The 13260-nt window shown below is 44.6% G+C and overlaps 1 protein-coding gene across 1 annotated transcript; it reads left to right on the top strand.

Annotated features, from left to right (window-relative positions):
• Positions 1-13: 13 nt before the first annotated feature.
• LOC116918306 (mucin-17) lies at positions 14-12419 on the top strand. The gene is made up of 16 exons (XM_032923987.2): positions 14-269; positions 346-455; positions 517-737; positions 802-990; positions 1062-1205; positions 1286-1382; positions 1573-1734; positions 6202-7001; positions 7162-8032; positions 8884-9023; positions 9108-9626; positions 9695-9787; positions 9855-10138; positions 10206-10678; positions 10778-10960; positions 11068-12419. Exons 1-16 carry the CDS (start codon positions 91-93, stop codon positions 11274-11276), a joined length of 4674 nt encoding a protein of 1557 aa, XP_032779878.2. The 5' UTR covers positions 14-90; the 3' UTR covers positions 11277-12419.
• The last annotated feature ends 841 nt before the right edge of the window (positions 12420-13260 follow it).

The following is a 13260-nucleotide window of genomic DNA, read 5'->3' as shown; positions in this document are numbered from 1 at the left end:
TTGGCAGACGGACAGTGGGAGTGGTTAACACGGTTAGCGTTTTTTTTCTCTTGATCGGCTCAGCGACGGTTTTTTGTTTTTTATTTGACGATGGCGTCCAACGGTTCGACAATTGTTCCGGCGGATTTGTACAGACATTTCTTTGAAACTTTTCAATCGACAGTTAATTTAAATGACCCTCTACCAGTGAAAGTTGGTTCGCATAGCATCCGAGAGAATGAAGTCGATGGGGAAATCGTCGATTGGACTCTTCAGTACCTTCAGCAAAAGTACGGTGTAGATAAAAATGTCATGAGTCATCGATCTTATTAAATAATTTGCTTCTTTTCGTTTTGCTTGGTACAGAAATTGCCCTTCTAAACTGCTTGCCCATCTTGTAAGTCTTATATTGTGGGAAGTACGCTTTTGTATAAGCAAAGATGATGTTGATGGTGCTGTGAACAGAGATGTAAAAGGTAACCAAGATTCCATCACAGCCTCCTGTATATTTTATGCTCAATAGTTATTCTCGTATAGGATATGAACCTGTGAAGCTAATGCAGCTAGTGACATCGAAAATCAACAATGTCTGTTTTGAATTCCTGAACAACCAAAAGTTTGAGAGTCTTTGCACCGAATTATCATTCAGCAACAGACAGCTTCACCCAGTATCTGTTCATGCAATCAGAAATGGCAGGAGAAAAATGGAAGATAGGCATGTAGTCATTCAAGACCTGAACACAATTTGTTCCATCAGGGTAAGTGGGAAAATCCTGTTGGTCCTGCAAACAAAAGTAATTTAATAGGAATAAAAATTGACAGGATGATGTGCCCACAAGCTACTATGCGGTATTTGATGGACACGCGGGTACAGACGCCGCATTTTATGCAGCCTCTCAGCTTCACGAAAAGTTGGTTTCGAACGCCAAATTTGCCTCGGAGCCGAGTGAAGCCTTAAGAGAAGCCTTTTTAGCCACTGACTTGGCGTTTGTTACAGAACATGAAAATGAGGTAAGCAACATACACCCGTGTTGTTTAGTCCGATGGTTCTAATGCGTTTTCCGTTTTGGACAAAAACCCAGAGATTGAAAGGTGGATCGACAGCGGTGGTCAGCTTGATTAGGGGAAACTTACTTCTAACGGCTTGGTTGGGAGATTCTCAGGCTGTTTTGGTAAAAGATGGCGTCGCCACTCAGTTGGTCAATCCACACAAACCGGATCGAAGTGTAAGTTACTTCAACAGTCACAACAAAACCAAAACCCACTCTTTAGTCACGAAATGCTTATTTGGTTTCAATCATTACAGGACGAAAAGGAAAGGATCTCAAATCTTGGTGGTGAAGTGATTTTCTGGGATGGGGCCTACCGCGTTAACGGACAACTGGCTGTGTCTCGAGCCATCGGTGCGTAAAAAATCATTATTTTTTTCTTCTTTTCTTTCTTTAACCAACTGCTAGCCGCCACTAATAATTGAATCAGCGTTTAATGTAGCGTGTCGCTCAGGAAAACAAAACAAGTTTCCCAGCCCTAATAGACTGAATGATGTGTACAGCAAATAATGTTCTTCTTCCGTTTTCTTTTTTGGTATGGCAGGCGATGCCAGTTACAAGCCTTACGTGACGGCCGAGCCAGACATGGTGGCCATCACGTTGGATGGCCAAGAAGACTTCTTGATTATTGGTTGTGACGGCCTCTGGGACACGATCGGCGTGGATGAATCCGCTTTCATTGTGCTCCAATACTTACACCACGAGAGTAAGTGCTACATCTTTTTTTATTTTTACATACATATTTCCTTTTCCAGTCGCTATGCTACACCTGGAAATAGCCCACTCCCTCTATCTCTTTAAAAAAAGAAACACCTGGCTGACGTCAAGCTTCCGGTCCAGCCTTATTGCAGAAGAAAAAGAGGGGATAGGTGGGCCGGCGTAAGGGGGGAGGGGGACGGCGAAAAATATCCCTTGATTGATCCTATACATAAACCGCACACGGTCAAATTGAAATTATTATCTCCAGCGGGTATATTCGGTCCCCCCTTCTTGCTCGACCCCTCAGGGTTGTTCCAGCTAGACGTGGGCACTCGAGTGATTTTAAGCGTGGTGTGTATATTCTACGTTTTATGCGTAGTAGCCTGGGATGGGAAATAAGATTTGTCTAAAAATGTGGAAAAGTCCCGGACGTGGCAGTTGATCCCCCACGGAAACATTTGATATCAAAAACATTTTGTTTGCATGGCTGGCGGGGCTTTTCGATAGATTGGAAATGGGAGATGTCGCACGAGAGAAAAAAACTTGGGCGTGTCCCGCCCACGTCGTGACTCACTACTGTTCCCCTTCATGTATCCCGGCGTGCCTATAACCGGCGGGGCAACAAACATGGCATCATTTTAGTACCGTCTTTCAATTTGCTGATTTATGTTGATTGAAGTACTTGCTGAGTTGGCACCGTCGTCACTGATGGGAACAACTTTTACATTCGTTTATAAGTCTTCCTTGATGAATGGGATGTTTCCAAACGACCTACGACGGTTATTTTCGAGACAGTCTCGATTCTTTTCGTCTCGCGTTAAGCAAAAATGCGAAGCCATTTCGTTTAAGAACTGCGTTAGTTATTTTTTTTTCAAAAAAAACAAAAATCTTGTTTGTTTCCGTTCATTCATTTCGACTTAGCGACACGAAACGGGAGAGAAGATACGTTCCGGTGGGCGCATTTGCCTTCCAGCTCGAAAGACAGTCGTCGTGATTTAAAAAAAAAATCTCTGGAATTTCTTATAGCAGTACAATAAGGGTAAAAACCCAGTCGTAGTTGCATTTGATCGATGCTAAAACAAAATTATGGATGGGTCGGGGGGGGCACACGAAGAGACTCTTCCCCTTTATTCACGTTGAAAGACGAGAGGGGAGGGTTGAGACGGCGCGATGGCGTCGTTCGCGTTGCTGCCGTCGGATGGCTTCATGGCGGACGGGGGGGTTCCGCCCTTGAGCGTGTGTCGGACCCGGCCGGCTAGTGCTCTCCCCATCCCTCCTTTTCAGTCGTTGCCTGGGTGTGGTGGATACCGCTAGTCTCCCCGTCTTGGTCTTGTTCAACATTTCAACAACGCCGTTGTTTGTTTGCTTCTGACGAATCGACGATTCAATCGCCATTTCAACATCGCCAGTGAGAAAAGAGAAGGAAAACTTAATTCCGTGCCACCAATCCGATCCCGAAATTCCAACATCCGAGGGTGGCCTTTCGCAGAAGTTTTAGCGTTCAAAAAAAAAGGAAAGAGAAGGGTGTGCGTGTGTGTGTGTGGTAAGTGGCTCATTTTAAAGCTCCGTTTACGAAATTTAGCTTTTTGCCAATGTTATGACAGCGTATGAGTCAACATCAAAGATGGTGGTAGGTGAAGCTGCCGGTTTTGACGAATGGGTGTGGATTTAATTCTCTATCATGTTTGACTTGTCTTCCTGATAAATTTCTCATATTTTCCATCTATTCCTTAAATATTATTTTATTGCGCAGTTGACTTTAGACCTGTAGATGTAACACGATTCTTGCTGGCCAACAAGAAACTTAAAAGCTGCTGGTTACCAGTCAGTGCAACGTCCCCTTTTTTTTTTCCCTCTGGTTTGACCTTGCCCAGCGTGCGGAAAAGGAATGGGCTAATATATTTTATGAGCTGGAAGGCGGTAGATGTCGAAGTTGTCTCGACACCGGTCGTTATTTCAAAGAATTTAAAGAAAGAGAATTCCTCTTTCTTTTGAATTTCAATAGACTTTGGTGAGAAGTGGAAGAAGGAAAGTGTCAGAAGAACCCCACCTCAAACCACACACTCGTAATCTTTAATAATAACCCAACCGTGATGGCGTAGTAGTAGTAGTCGTTGTACACCGGTGTAGTTGTTAATAGCTCGGGCTGTATGTCGGGAATGCTGAGGTTCCAGATGGCCCCGGGTAGTAGTGACATTTCAATATGTGCGGGATTTGTGTGTGCACATAATTTTCTGCTAGAATGCGGTTGTAGGGGAGAAAGAAAAATAGAAAAAAAAAAGATGAGCTACTTTGGAATTGGGATGATTTAAGTTATACGACACGTCATCGTGATGGCCCCCTCTTCGTCAACGAGGGAGACTTCTCCGTTTACCCTTCGCTCTTCCTCTTTTACCCACTTTTTCTTTTCGTATGCGTCTCGCACTGCAAGGGAGAATCCTTTTTGGTGATGCCCCAGTCGTAGACATCCTTTTTGGTGATGCCCCAGTCGTAGACAGAGTTTCGAAATAGAGGGAGTCTTATTTCTCTCCCCTCCGTTTCTGCTCCGGCTCTCTCTCTCTCTCTTTCTCCCCCCCTCTGGCTCTTTTGCTCTTCGCCCGTCTGTTCAATATGGTTTCTACTCCGTCAGGGAAAGAAAGAAAAGAAAACGAGAGAGAAATGGGAATGAGAGGGGGATGTAAAAGAAGATCGATGAATTCCATTCCAAATGAGATGATGATTCACCGTCTCTCTCGTTTTTCTTTATGTGTATACGTACGCAGTGAAACAGAAGGAAAAGTTTGTATATGTACACAAGTCGGACCAGATATCCTTATGCTGTGCAGTGGAAATCGGTATTTTTAGATGCTGGACACGAGCAGGCGCAGCTGCCCATCCGCATTTTGCCTCCGCCTTCTATTGTTTTGGCAAATTTTAACGCTAATTATGTTGGTGTTAAACGCACGCACACACACAAAGAGGGAGACAAATGAGCTCGTGCTGTAATAAATTACCATATCCTTGATTTAGTTTGTCGGCTACGTTCTCCTTTTTTTTTTTTGGGCCATCCGGAGTTAATCCATCATCCGGATCGCTCAAAGACGGAAGAAGATGGCGCCTCCTTTTGTTTTCTTTTTTGTCTCTTTCTTTTTACTTCATTTGCAACGTCCTTATTTCTTGTCTCTCTCTCCTCCTTCATTTTGTTTTGAAGGGGGGAATGTTTTTGTGCCCTTTTTTTTCTTTTTCTTCTTCTTCTTCTCTTTGCTAAGCCAAGGTGACCGGATGCACTGGAGCCCGACGGTTCCTCCTTCCTAAGTAGCTTGAAAGTCGGTGGTGGTTGAAGGGAGGTCCGCCTTCCGGCCATTGGGCATCTTACAAGTATAAAAGTAAGAAAAAGAAGAAGAAAGTAACTAAAATCAGCCCGGTCTCCTTGTCCTTTTTCGGGGGGGGGGGTGTGTAAGGAAAAGAGTGGAAGAAGCGAGTCACGCACCACTAGATGCGTGTATCCATTCCGGCCGCAAAGCCTCTTGTCTTTTTTTCTCTCCATAATCTCCATCTAAGTTCATTTTTTTCTAGACACCCAACGCGACATTACTTAATGTGTATATTCACGTTTTGCGACGTGAAGGAATAAGATGGAATATTTAAGTATATTTCACAGTCGAGTTACTCCGCTGCTGGAACCATCACGCGCTGCTTATTCTTTTTTTTGTGTGTGTGTTTTTTCCCTTCTTTTTGCTACGTTGGTGTGCGTATGTCTCCCGCGAACATGCACACACACGCACTCGCAGCCACCGCAAGGCCTCGTTTTCTCCGCCGTCTTTTGTTTAGTTTGCACGCGGAAGTTGTTGATGCGGAGTTTGCGGACCCCCGGTTTTTTTTTTTCTCTCTCGTGTCTATTCTTGGAGGTCAGAGGTGTCGTGCAGAAAGACACACCAAGCATAACCACCAGGACGTCGACGCCATCGTCACCGTCTCTCTCTCTTTTCTTCTTCTTCTTTTTTCTTCTCCTTTTTTTCGATTGGAATTTGTGATTGGAGGTGGGATAGTGGTGAATGGCCAAAACCACACAATGGGGGGCAACTAGCGCTGGGCCCTTTTAGAATAAGAAGGGGAAGAGAGGAAGAGAGAGAGAGAAAAAAAGTCACGAAGCACGATGTGTCTGTTAACCATATGTGGAAAGATGGTGCCGAGCATGTGGTTTTCTTTTTCCTTTTTCACGAAGAAGAAATTCCATCGAGTTTTCTTCTTTTGTGTGTGTGTGTGGTGGCCTTGGATCAGTGAGTCCCGCATCGCGTTTCAACAAAATTACGAACCGGTGTTTTGTTTTTTTTTCTCTCTCCCGGCCATCTTGTCACGGACCATTTGATGCGAAAGATTGACATACGTCGTGTCTTTTCATTCCCCTCCCATGCCTTCTTCATATGTTATAGTGTCATTTCAATAATTTGTGTCTTATTCCTCGTTTCTTCCTTCTGTCGGGGTTTTGTTGCAGCTGACATAAGCGGACTTAGTGGCCGGTTGGTGCAGGCCGCCAAACAGAAAGGCTCTAGCGATAACATCAGCGTTATTGTCGTCTTCTTCCGTGAACCGGAACTGATTGCGCGCCGGCCGCTCCCACCCGCGCCGACCTCTGTCCTGGAAGACAACACACCCAGCATGGAACAACAGCAAGAGGAATACGAGAAATTGGCCGCCAAATGGGGATGGAATGAGTCGCAAGGTGGCGCCGTCTTTGCCGATGGAACGTCATCGTGGCAGCAACAGCAGCAGCCGGACGAGGAAGACGGACACCATCAGCAGCCGCAAAATCCGTTTGATTCGAGCAGCGGCAATCCGTTTGGAAACGGCGATCAAGGCGGCCTGATGATGGCCGAAGAGGAGCAAGACAATCATTTCTACCAGGGAGCCCATTCGTCGTCCGAATTCGATGCTGTCCATTCGCCTTCCGAATTCCACGCCATCAATTGGCAACAACAACAACAACAACAGCAACAAGATCACGCCTTTGGCGATTCGTTTAATGGCAGCGATTCGGCTGAAACGCCAGAAGTTTATGATGGATCAACGGCTCAATGGGGCTGGAAGGACCCGGAAATCGATGCTCTGGAAATCGAGGCTGGTCGTGACTCGGCCGAGCAACCCCAACATTTTGCCGCCACGTCCGTCGTTCCGCTACCCGATGCAGGCATCGATTTGGACGTAGCCCGCGATCAGTACGAGAAAGTTGCGGCCAAATGGGGACGTGAGCTGGAACTAGTTGATACCGACGTCGTGACTTTGGAGTCGAAATCGGTGAGTTTAATCAGAAAGTTAATCAATAATCCCTTTCCCTGTGCGTGTTGGGCCCATTTCTTCCCTTTTAAGGCAACAACAACAACGGGAAAAAAACAAACAAAACAAAGCGACTAATTATTCAGCCTCGTTTTGTCTGGGTTTTCCTTTGTTACATTAGGATTTCCACTTGAGCAGTGATGGATCGACATGGGACCAGACGCCTGGCAATACCCAGCCGGCAGGTGTCGACTGGAACCAATACGACGAAGAGCTCAGTGGCCAGCCTAGTCTGATCTTTGTAGACCAATCGGAAGAGACGGCATCCACCGAGCAAGTCATTAGTCCCATCGAAGATTTGATTAGCGTCAGCGACATGAACGGCCGTGCCATAACCGAAGCCGATCGTCAAATGTGGGCGTCTGAGGAGAATTCCGTCTCGTTCCCTCCAGTTACCGACCCAGTAGCCGAAGATGAAATGGTAGAGGAAGAAGAGGATGACGAGGAGGATGTGCAACAGGTTCATCGCGAAATGCAACAACCAGCCGCGGCCGTGTTCGATGATGGTTCGTTTGTGGACGAAGGCATCGCCGGAGACGAAGCGGATTTTGTTGTTAGCTCGTCGTGCATCGTCGAATCCGATGTTGCTGATTGTCAGCCAGATATCCTTGAAGCGACTGCAGCAACAGCAGAAGCAGCAACGACAGAGGCGGCTGTCATTCCTGCAACAGAAAACGATCCGGATTTTCACTGGAATCTACACGCCCCCGAATTCGAATTCCGCCCTACTGAGTCGTCGCCATTGGAAAACCAACAACAGCAACAGACCGAAGTGGAAGCGGAGGCGGCGGCGGCGGCGACGGTGGTGAGCTCCACTGAGCGTAAACTCTCCGCTACAGAATTGCTGATTCGCTCGTCCAACGATGCCGAGCTGGCCGTTCTTTTGGCTGCTGCTAACGACGACCCTGACGAAATGGAACCTCAGGAGCTGAACATTTCGCCTCGCTCCGACGCACTTGACGATATCCACAACGCGTCTAATGCAATTAACGGTACTTGTTCTCTTTTCCTTTTTCTTTTTTATTCTCAGACCCCCCCGTTTTTTTTCGTTATTGACCAATAGAAAAAGGAATCTGGTTTTAAATCACGTTTTATATAGCCTGTCGTGCCGAGCCGAACCGGCGTCCGTCTAATGGCTTGCTATTTATTTTCTTTTTGAAAATATTTGTTAATTTATTTTTATTATATCGTCTGACAGCTTGCTTCATACTGATTAATTCTAAAGCGGTGTGACATTCAGGTTAAGCAACTGGAGAAGAAATGTCGATTTTGGAAGGTTTCCGCGTTAAAATCAAAAGGGTGGGGGACTGACGATAATCTCTGTTTGTGTTGCACACGATGCAGCGTTTGTCAACTGCCAAGCTACCCCTGCCTCTGTGTTGAACGTTAAGCTTTTTTGCCACTTGCGCTTATCATATTTTTTTACGCGTTATTTTTACTTCGATATTTTTTGTTTTGTTTTCAAAGTCACCTTAGTCGTTTGATAAGCATTTAGCGCTTTTCACGCTAGGTGGCTTTTCACCTTCCATCATTTCCATTCGACTGTTCTCACCAGACTATTCCAGATACCGATTTCTCACAAAGCCGGCAAAGTGTCAATTACATCCCTGAACGTTATCCTTTTCTGTAGTGTTAAATCATGTCAGCCACGCAGAAAGTTGTTTTAGGTAGCTTTACCAGAAATCCTCCAAGTCTTTTGCCACTTAAGATCGTACTATGTTTTCCATAGCTTGTTGTCTAGTCTTGAAATGTTGCCATCATAGTCCTAGGGCGGTTGCCCCGCAATAATGTATTTGTATTTCTCGTTTGCTGATAACGTGACTCATTTTCTTTAATATCTCAGAGTCGAAAGCAGACGGTACCGTTGACGAGGTGGAAGATTCTGAGGACGATTGGACTTTCAGTGATTATAGGCAACCAGAAACCACAAAGGAGGAAAGTGTCACCAACATTGAAGCAGCAGATACAAGCTCTGGGCTTGAAGTAGGATTAACTTTTTTTTTAAATCATGGATTGTTAATCTTGAGCTTGATGTTAATATATTTTTTCTTTTATTCAACTGTCTAGTTGGAATCTGAAAGCAAGATGGATGAAACTTGCATCCAAACCAATTGCCAAGCTGGTGATCTCGGCAATCAACTGGAAAGGTTGACTGTTGAAGATGTTGAACTGGAGAACACCATTCCAGTTTCTGAGCAAGAAAAGGCTGTAGAAGTTGACACTGTTTCTCAAACTATTGAAGTTGAGGAAGCTGATGTTCCTCAGCCTACAGAAATTGTTCCTCAGCCTACAGAAATGGTTTCTCAGCCTACAGAAGTTGTTTCTCAGCCTACAGAAATTGTTTCTCAGCCTACAGAAATTGTTTCTCAGCCTACAGAAATTGTTCCTGAGCCATTGCAAATTGTTTCTGAGCAATTGCAAATTGTTTCTGAGCCAATGCAAATTGTGTCTGAGCCATTGCAAATTGTTTCTGAGCCATTGCAAATTGTTTCTGAGCCTGAAGAAGCTGTTTCACAGCCAGTTGAAGTTGAAGAAGCTTATGTTCCTCAATTGAAAGAAGAAGAGACCCCAGCAGCCATCCAACAGGTTTGAATAACAAAGAACAGGTTTTCATTAACACTAGACCTTTGTCAAGCCTGTACTTGCATTCTCAGGTAGAAGAAACTCAATCTACCGTCATTTCGTCAACTGTTCAAGAACCTGAGCCAGCAGCCGCTGTTGTTGAAGCCGTTCCGGAAGTCAAAGAGGTGACAATGATTACATGACTTGGCAAACTCAGTATTATGTAACTCTTCCCTCTCTTAACTCGGTTAGGTGGAAGTGACCAGCACGGAGGAAACGATTGAACCTCGACTTGTAGAGAGCCCAGTTTCCGACTCTGCTACAATTGGTTCCGAAGTACCTGCTTTGGTTGTTACCGGAACTGCAATCGGCGTTGCTACTGCGGCCGTTGCAGCAGCGAAAGCCAAGTCTCCTGCCGCTAAGAAACCTATAGCAGCTGCAAAGAAGACTTCAACAACCACTGCGAAATCGGCCTCCAGTCCAGCTGCCAAACCAGCTGCAAAGGAACCGGCCAAGAAACCGGAACCGACTACGCGGTATGTCGACATAGATAACATTGTCGGAATCCAGTGAATGTAAATTTTGACTTTTTTTATTCCATAGCCGAGTTGCGACCACTGAAGCCAAAACTTCATCGGCAGATGCTGCTAAACCAGCGCGCCCGACCAAACTGTCCCCATTGAGAAAGGCCACCCCAGCAGCACCGTCTTCAACGACTCCTTCCAAAACGACTAGCACGGCACCAAAGGCAGCTCCAGCAACTACTAGACCTGCTACCAAACCAATAGTTTCCGCGGCAACATCGACTGTTAAGAAGACGACCACCACCACTACAACGACCACGACTCGCACCGTTACCGCTGCCCCACCGAAGAGGGCCACATCGGCAGTGAATGGAACGTCCGCTGCATCACCGTCGAAGACTTCATCGCCGGCCAAACCAGCCGCGAGTACTTCAACGGCTCGTCCCGCGTCTGCCACCTCTTCCACGCCTACCCGCCGTGTCGTTTCCGCTCCTGCAAAAACTTCCAGTGCTCCTAGTCGCCCTGCCGCCACTTCGGCCGCTAAAACTGCTGGTAATTGTTTGTGCCTGTTCTTCTTATGTTTTTTCATCAATCTTTTAAAAATTATTTGCATTTTTCTAACGTGTTTGTATTTGAAATTGAAATGAGCAGCAGCTACTACCAATGGCGATATAAAGCCAAAACCCACTGCTTCGGCGACTCGCACTCCGACCAAACCCATTGCTAATGGTACAGCCGCTACGAAAACCGCTGCTCCTAGACCCACCGCAGCCAGCACGAAAACTGCGGCCGCTAAGCCCGCCACCGCCCCAGCACGCCCGGCACCTCTGAAAAGTAAGGCAATGTTTTTGCTGATGTACCTGCAGCAGTCAAACAGTGTGTGTGTGTGTGTGAAAGGGCGTTTTTTTAATTGAGTTTTAACGTATCTGGTTCTCCCTCAGGTGTTGCAAGTAGAACTGCCACGCCTGGTAAGCCGATCGCTAAGACGGCTGCTCCATCCAAGCCTGGTGCCACCAAAACCGGTGCGGGAACTCCATCTCGAGGAGGAACCAAATTAGCGACTACCACTTCGACTGAAACAGCCACAACCGCAGCCACCCCTCCTCCTGTGCCAGCCGCAGACATTAACGTAGAGGAAGTTAAAGAGTAAAAAGGAAAAATAATAAGTGTATTTCAACTTTGGGAGAATGGAGTAAAAAGAAGAATATTTGGGGAAAAAAATTTAAACACACAAAAAAAAATGAAAAAGAAAACGCCCAACCATTTTATAATACCCCTCCACCCTTTGCCTGCTATGTAAACCGCCCGTCTCTTTCATTCGCTCATGTTTCATTGTCCGCCAGCTTTGAACGTCTCGTTTTTAATTTTTTATCACTTGCGATTGCTAAAGGCAGAAAACAGCAAAAGAAAAACTTAGAAAAAAAAAAAAAATTGAAATAGTTGAATCCGAGCCGAAGGAGAGGAAGAAAGAAAGAAAAAAAACGAACAATTTGTACGAGGAAATGGAGAACGCCACGTGGAATTTTGTGATTGCGGGCCCTCCTTTTGTAAAGATAATAAGTGAGAGATTCAAGAATCATCAATCATATTTTTCCTGCGTGTGTAAGCGTGAGTGAGAGCGTGTGCGTGAGTTCATGTACTATTACCCAGTCGAATCCCCTTTCCCACATCTAATTTCTTTGGCAACATACACAACGTCGACAATGTGTGAGGACTGAAAAGCCTCGTAACCCCTCCCAATGGCTAAATATTACTGCCGCACGCCCCATCCACCCACCAACGCTCTTTCGGCTAATATTCACCTGTTTTATTAACTGTACGTGTCAAAGTCATGAAAAACAACAGAAAAAACAAAAATATTGTCTATTCGTTTTCCCCCTATTGCTCGATTCCACTTTCATTTTGTCTTTTGTTTATTCGTGGGGTTTCATGATTTTCTCTATCACATTCGCCACGCACAGCAATGGTTTGCCTTTGCTTTTCTTTTTTATTTTAATTTTTCTTTTTGTTGTTGATGATAGTCATGCCAATGCCCAGCCGAGGTGATTGTGTCCACTGCTGCCCCTCTCGTTCTTCTTACAGCCTGATGGTAGTTAATTTAAGGTACTGATTGCGCTTAAGTTTTTGTCGATTTTTTTTACTGGATGAGTTTCTGTTTTTATACTTATGAGGTAATTGTGTCTCCACGTTTTCTTTCCATATTTTCTTTTGATTCAAATCTTTTCACGGTCTGTCATCCAACGCAGAAGTGGAGTTACAATATTGTAGCGCAAATAAATTGAACAGCAATGGGGATAATAATCCTGATTCTTTAGTTATCGATAAATAAATTATGCAGATGAACACGAAGCGTAAAGTGCATCATTTCGATGGAAGCATGGAGCACTTGTGCCGTTGTGTGCGACATATTGATGGACACAGTAACGTGAGCCATAGGTCTTCATCTCTACCAATCATAATTGATCATAGGTACAAATTAAAAACAATTGTCTATTCTTCTTCATTTCTATTAGTTAATATCTATAACACTTCGCATTCTTAGGGCATGTTAATTCTTTGTTTTCTCATGTTAAGCATGCCCGTAAGCATGCCAGTGATGTATGTGTAATAGTGATTAAGATTACTGTCTCCGACCTTGAGAGATCATATACCACTATTGGAATTCATGAAGAAGCTGGCAAATGTTTTGAAACTTGTAGTGAAATGTCTTTACAGTAGAACAATCAAAACTCATAAAAGATGTTAAAATTGGTTTTTAAAAATGACAGTGAACATGTCCTCGACCATCAGTGTCTCCTGATTACATTGGCTGATAGATGCCAGTTAACCGTTATTGGTTTTCTTCTCAGATCATTCATCAGTCATTTCTGAAACAAAGGTAACTATAACGCAAAAATGAATGCAAATAACACTTTTTAAACAAAATTTAACGTTGATTTTGATACAATCATTTGTTTTCTTCACAAACCAACCGTTTTAGAAATAATTGTAATAAAGTTGACTGTAACGCAACATATCGGTTCATCCGTTTTTTACATTTATTTAAAAAACTACGAGTCCCATTCAAAAATATAGTCGATTGTCGTGATCCTCGTTGAATTTTGAATCGAAAACATGTATTTTTAACTATATCT

This window comes from Daphnia magna, linkage group LG1, assembly GCF_020631705.1.
Source record: "Daphnia magna isolate NIES linkage group LG1, ASM2063170v1.1, whole genome shotgun sequence".
Taxonomy (NCBI): domain Eukaryota; kingdom Metazoa; phylum Arthropoda; class Branchiopoda; order Diplostraca; family Daphniidae; genus Daphnia; species Daphnia magna.
The sequence above is the reverse complement of the archived record's forward strand: the minus strand, read 5'-3'. Positions and strand labels throughout refer to the sequence as shown.

What these genes read in the sequence shown, in the direction of transcription:
- LOC116918306 (XM_032923987.2), top strand. Translation starts at nt 91, where the DNA reads ATGGCGTCCAACGGTTCGACAATTGTTCCGGCGGATTTGTACAGACAT. An exon ending in CTTCAGTACCTTCAGCAAAA is followed by an intron (nt 270 to 345) that starts GTACGGTGTAGA and finishes TGCTTGGTACAG; the next exon opens with AAATTGCCCTTCTAAACTGC. An exon ending in GGCTGTGTCTCGAGCCATCG is followed by an intron (nt 1,383 to 1,572) that starts GTGCGTAAAAAA and finishes TTGGTATGGCAG; the next exon opens with GCGATGCCAGTTACAAGCCT.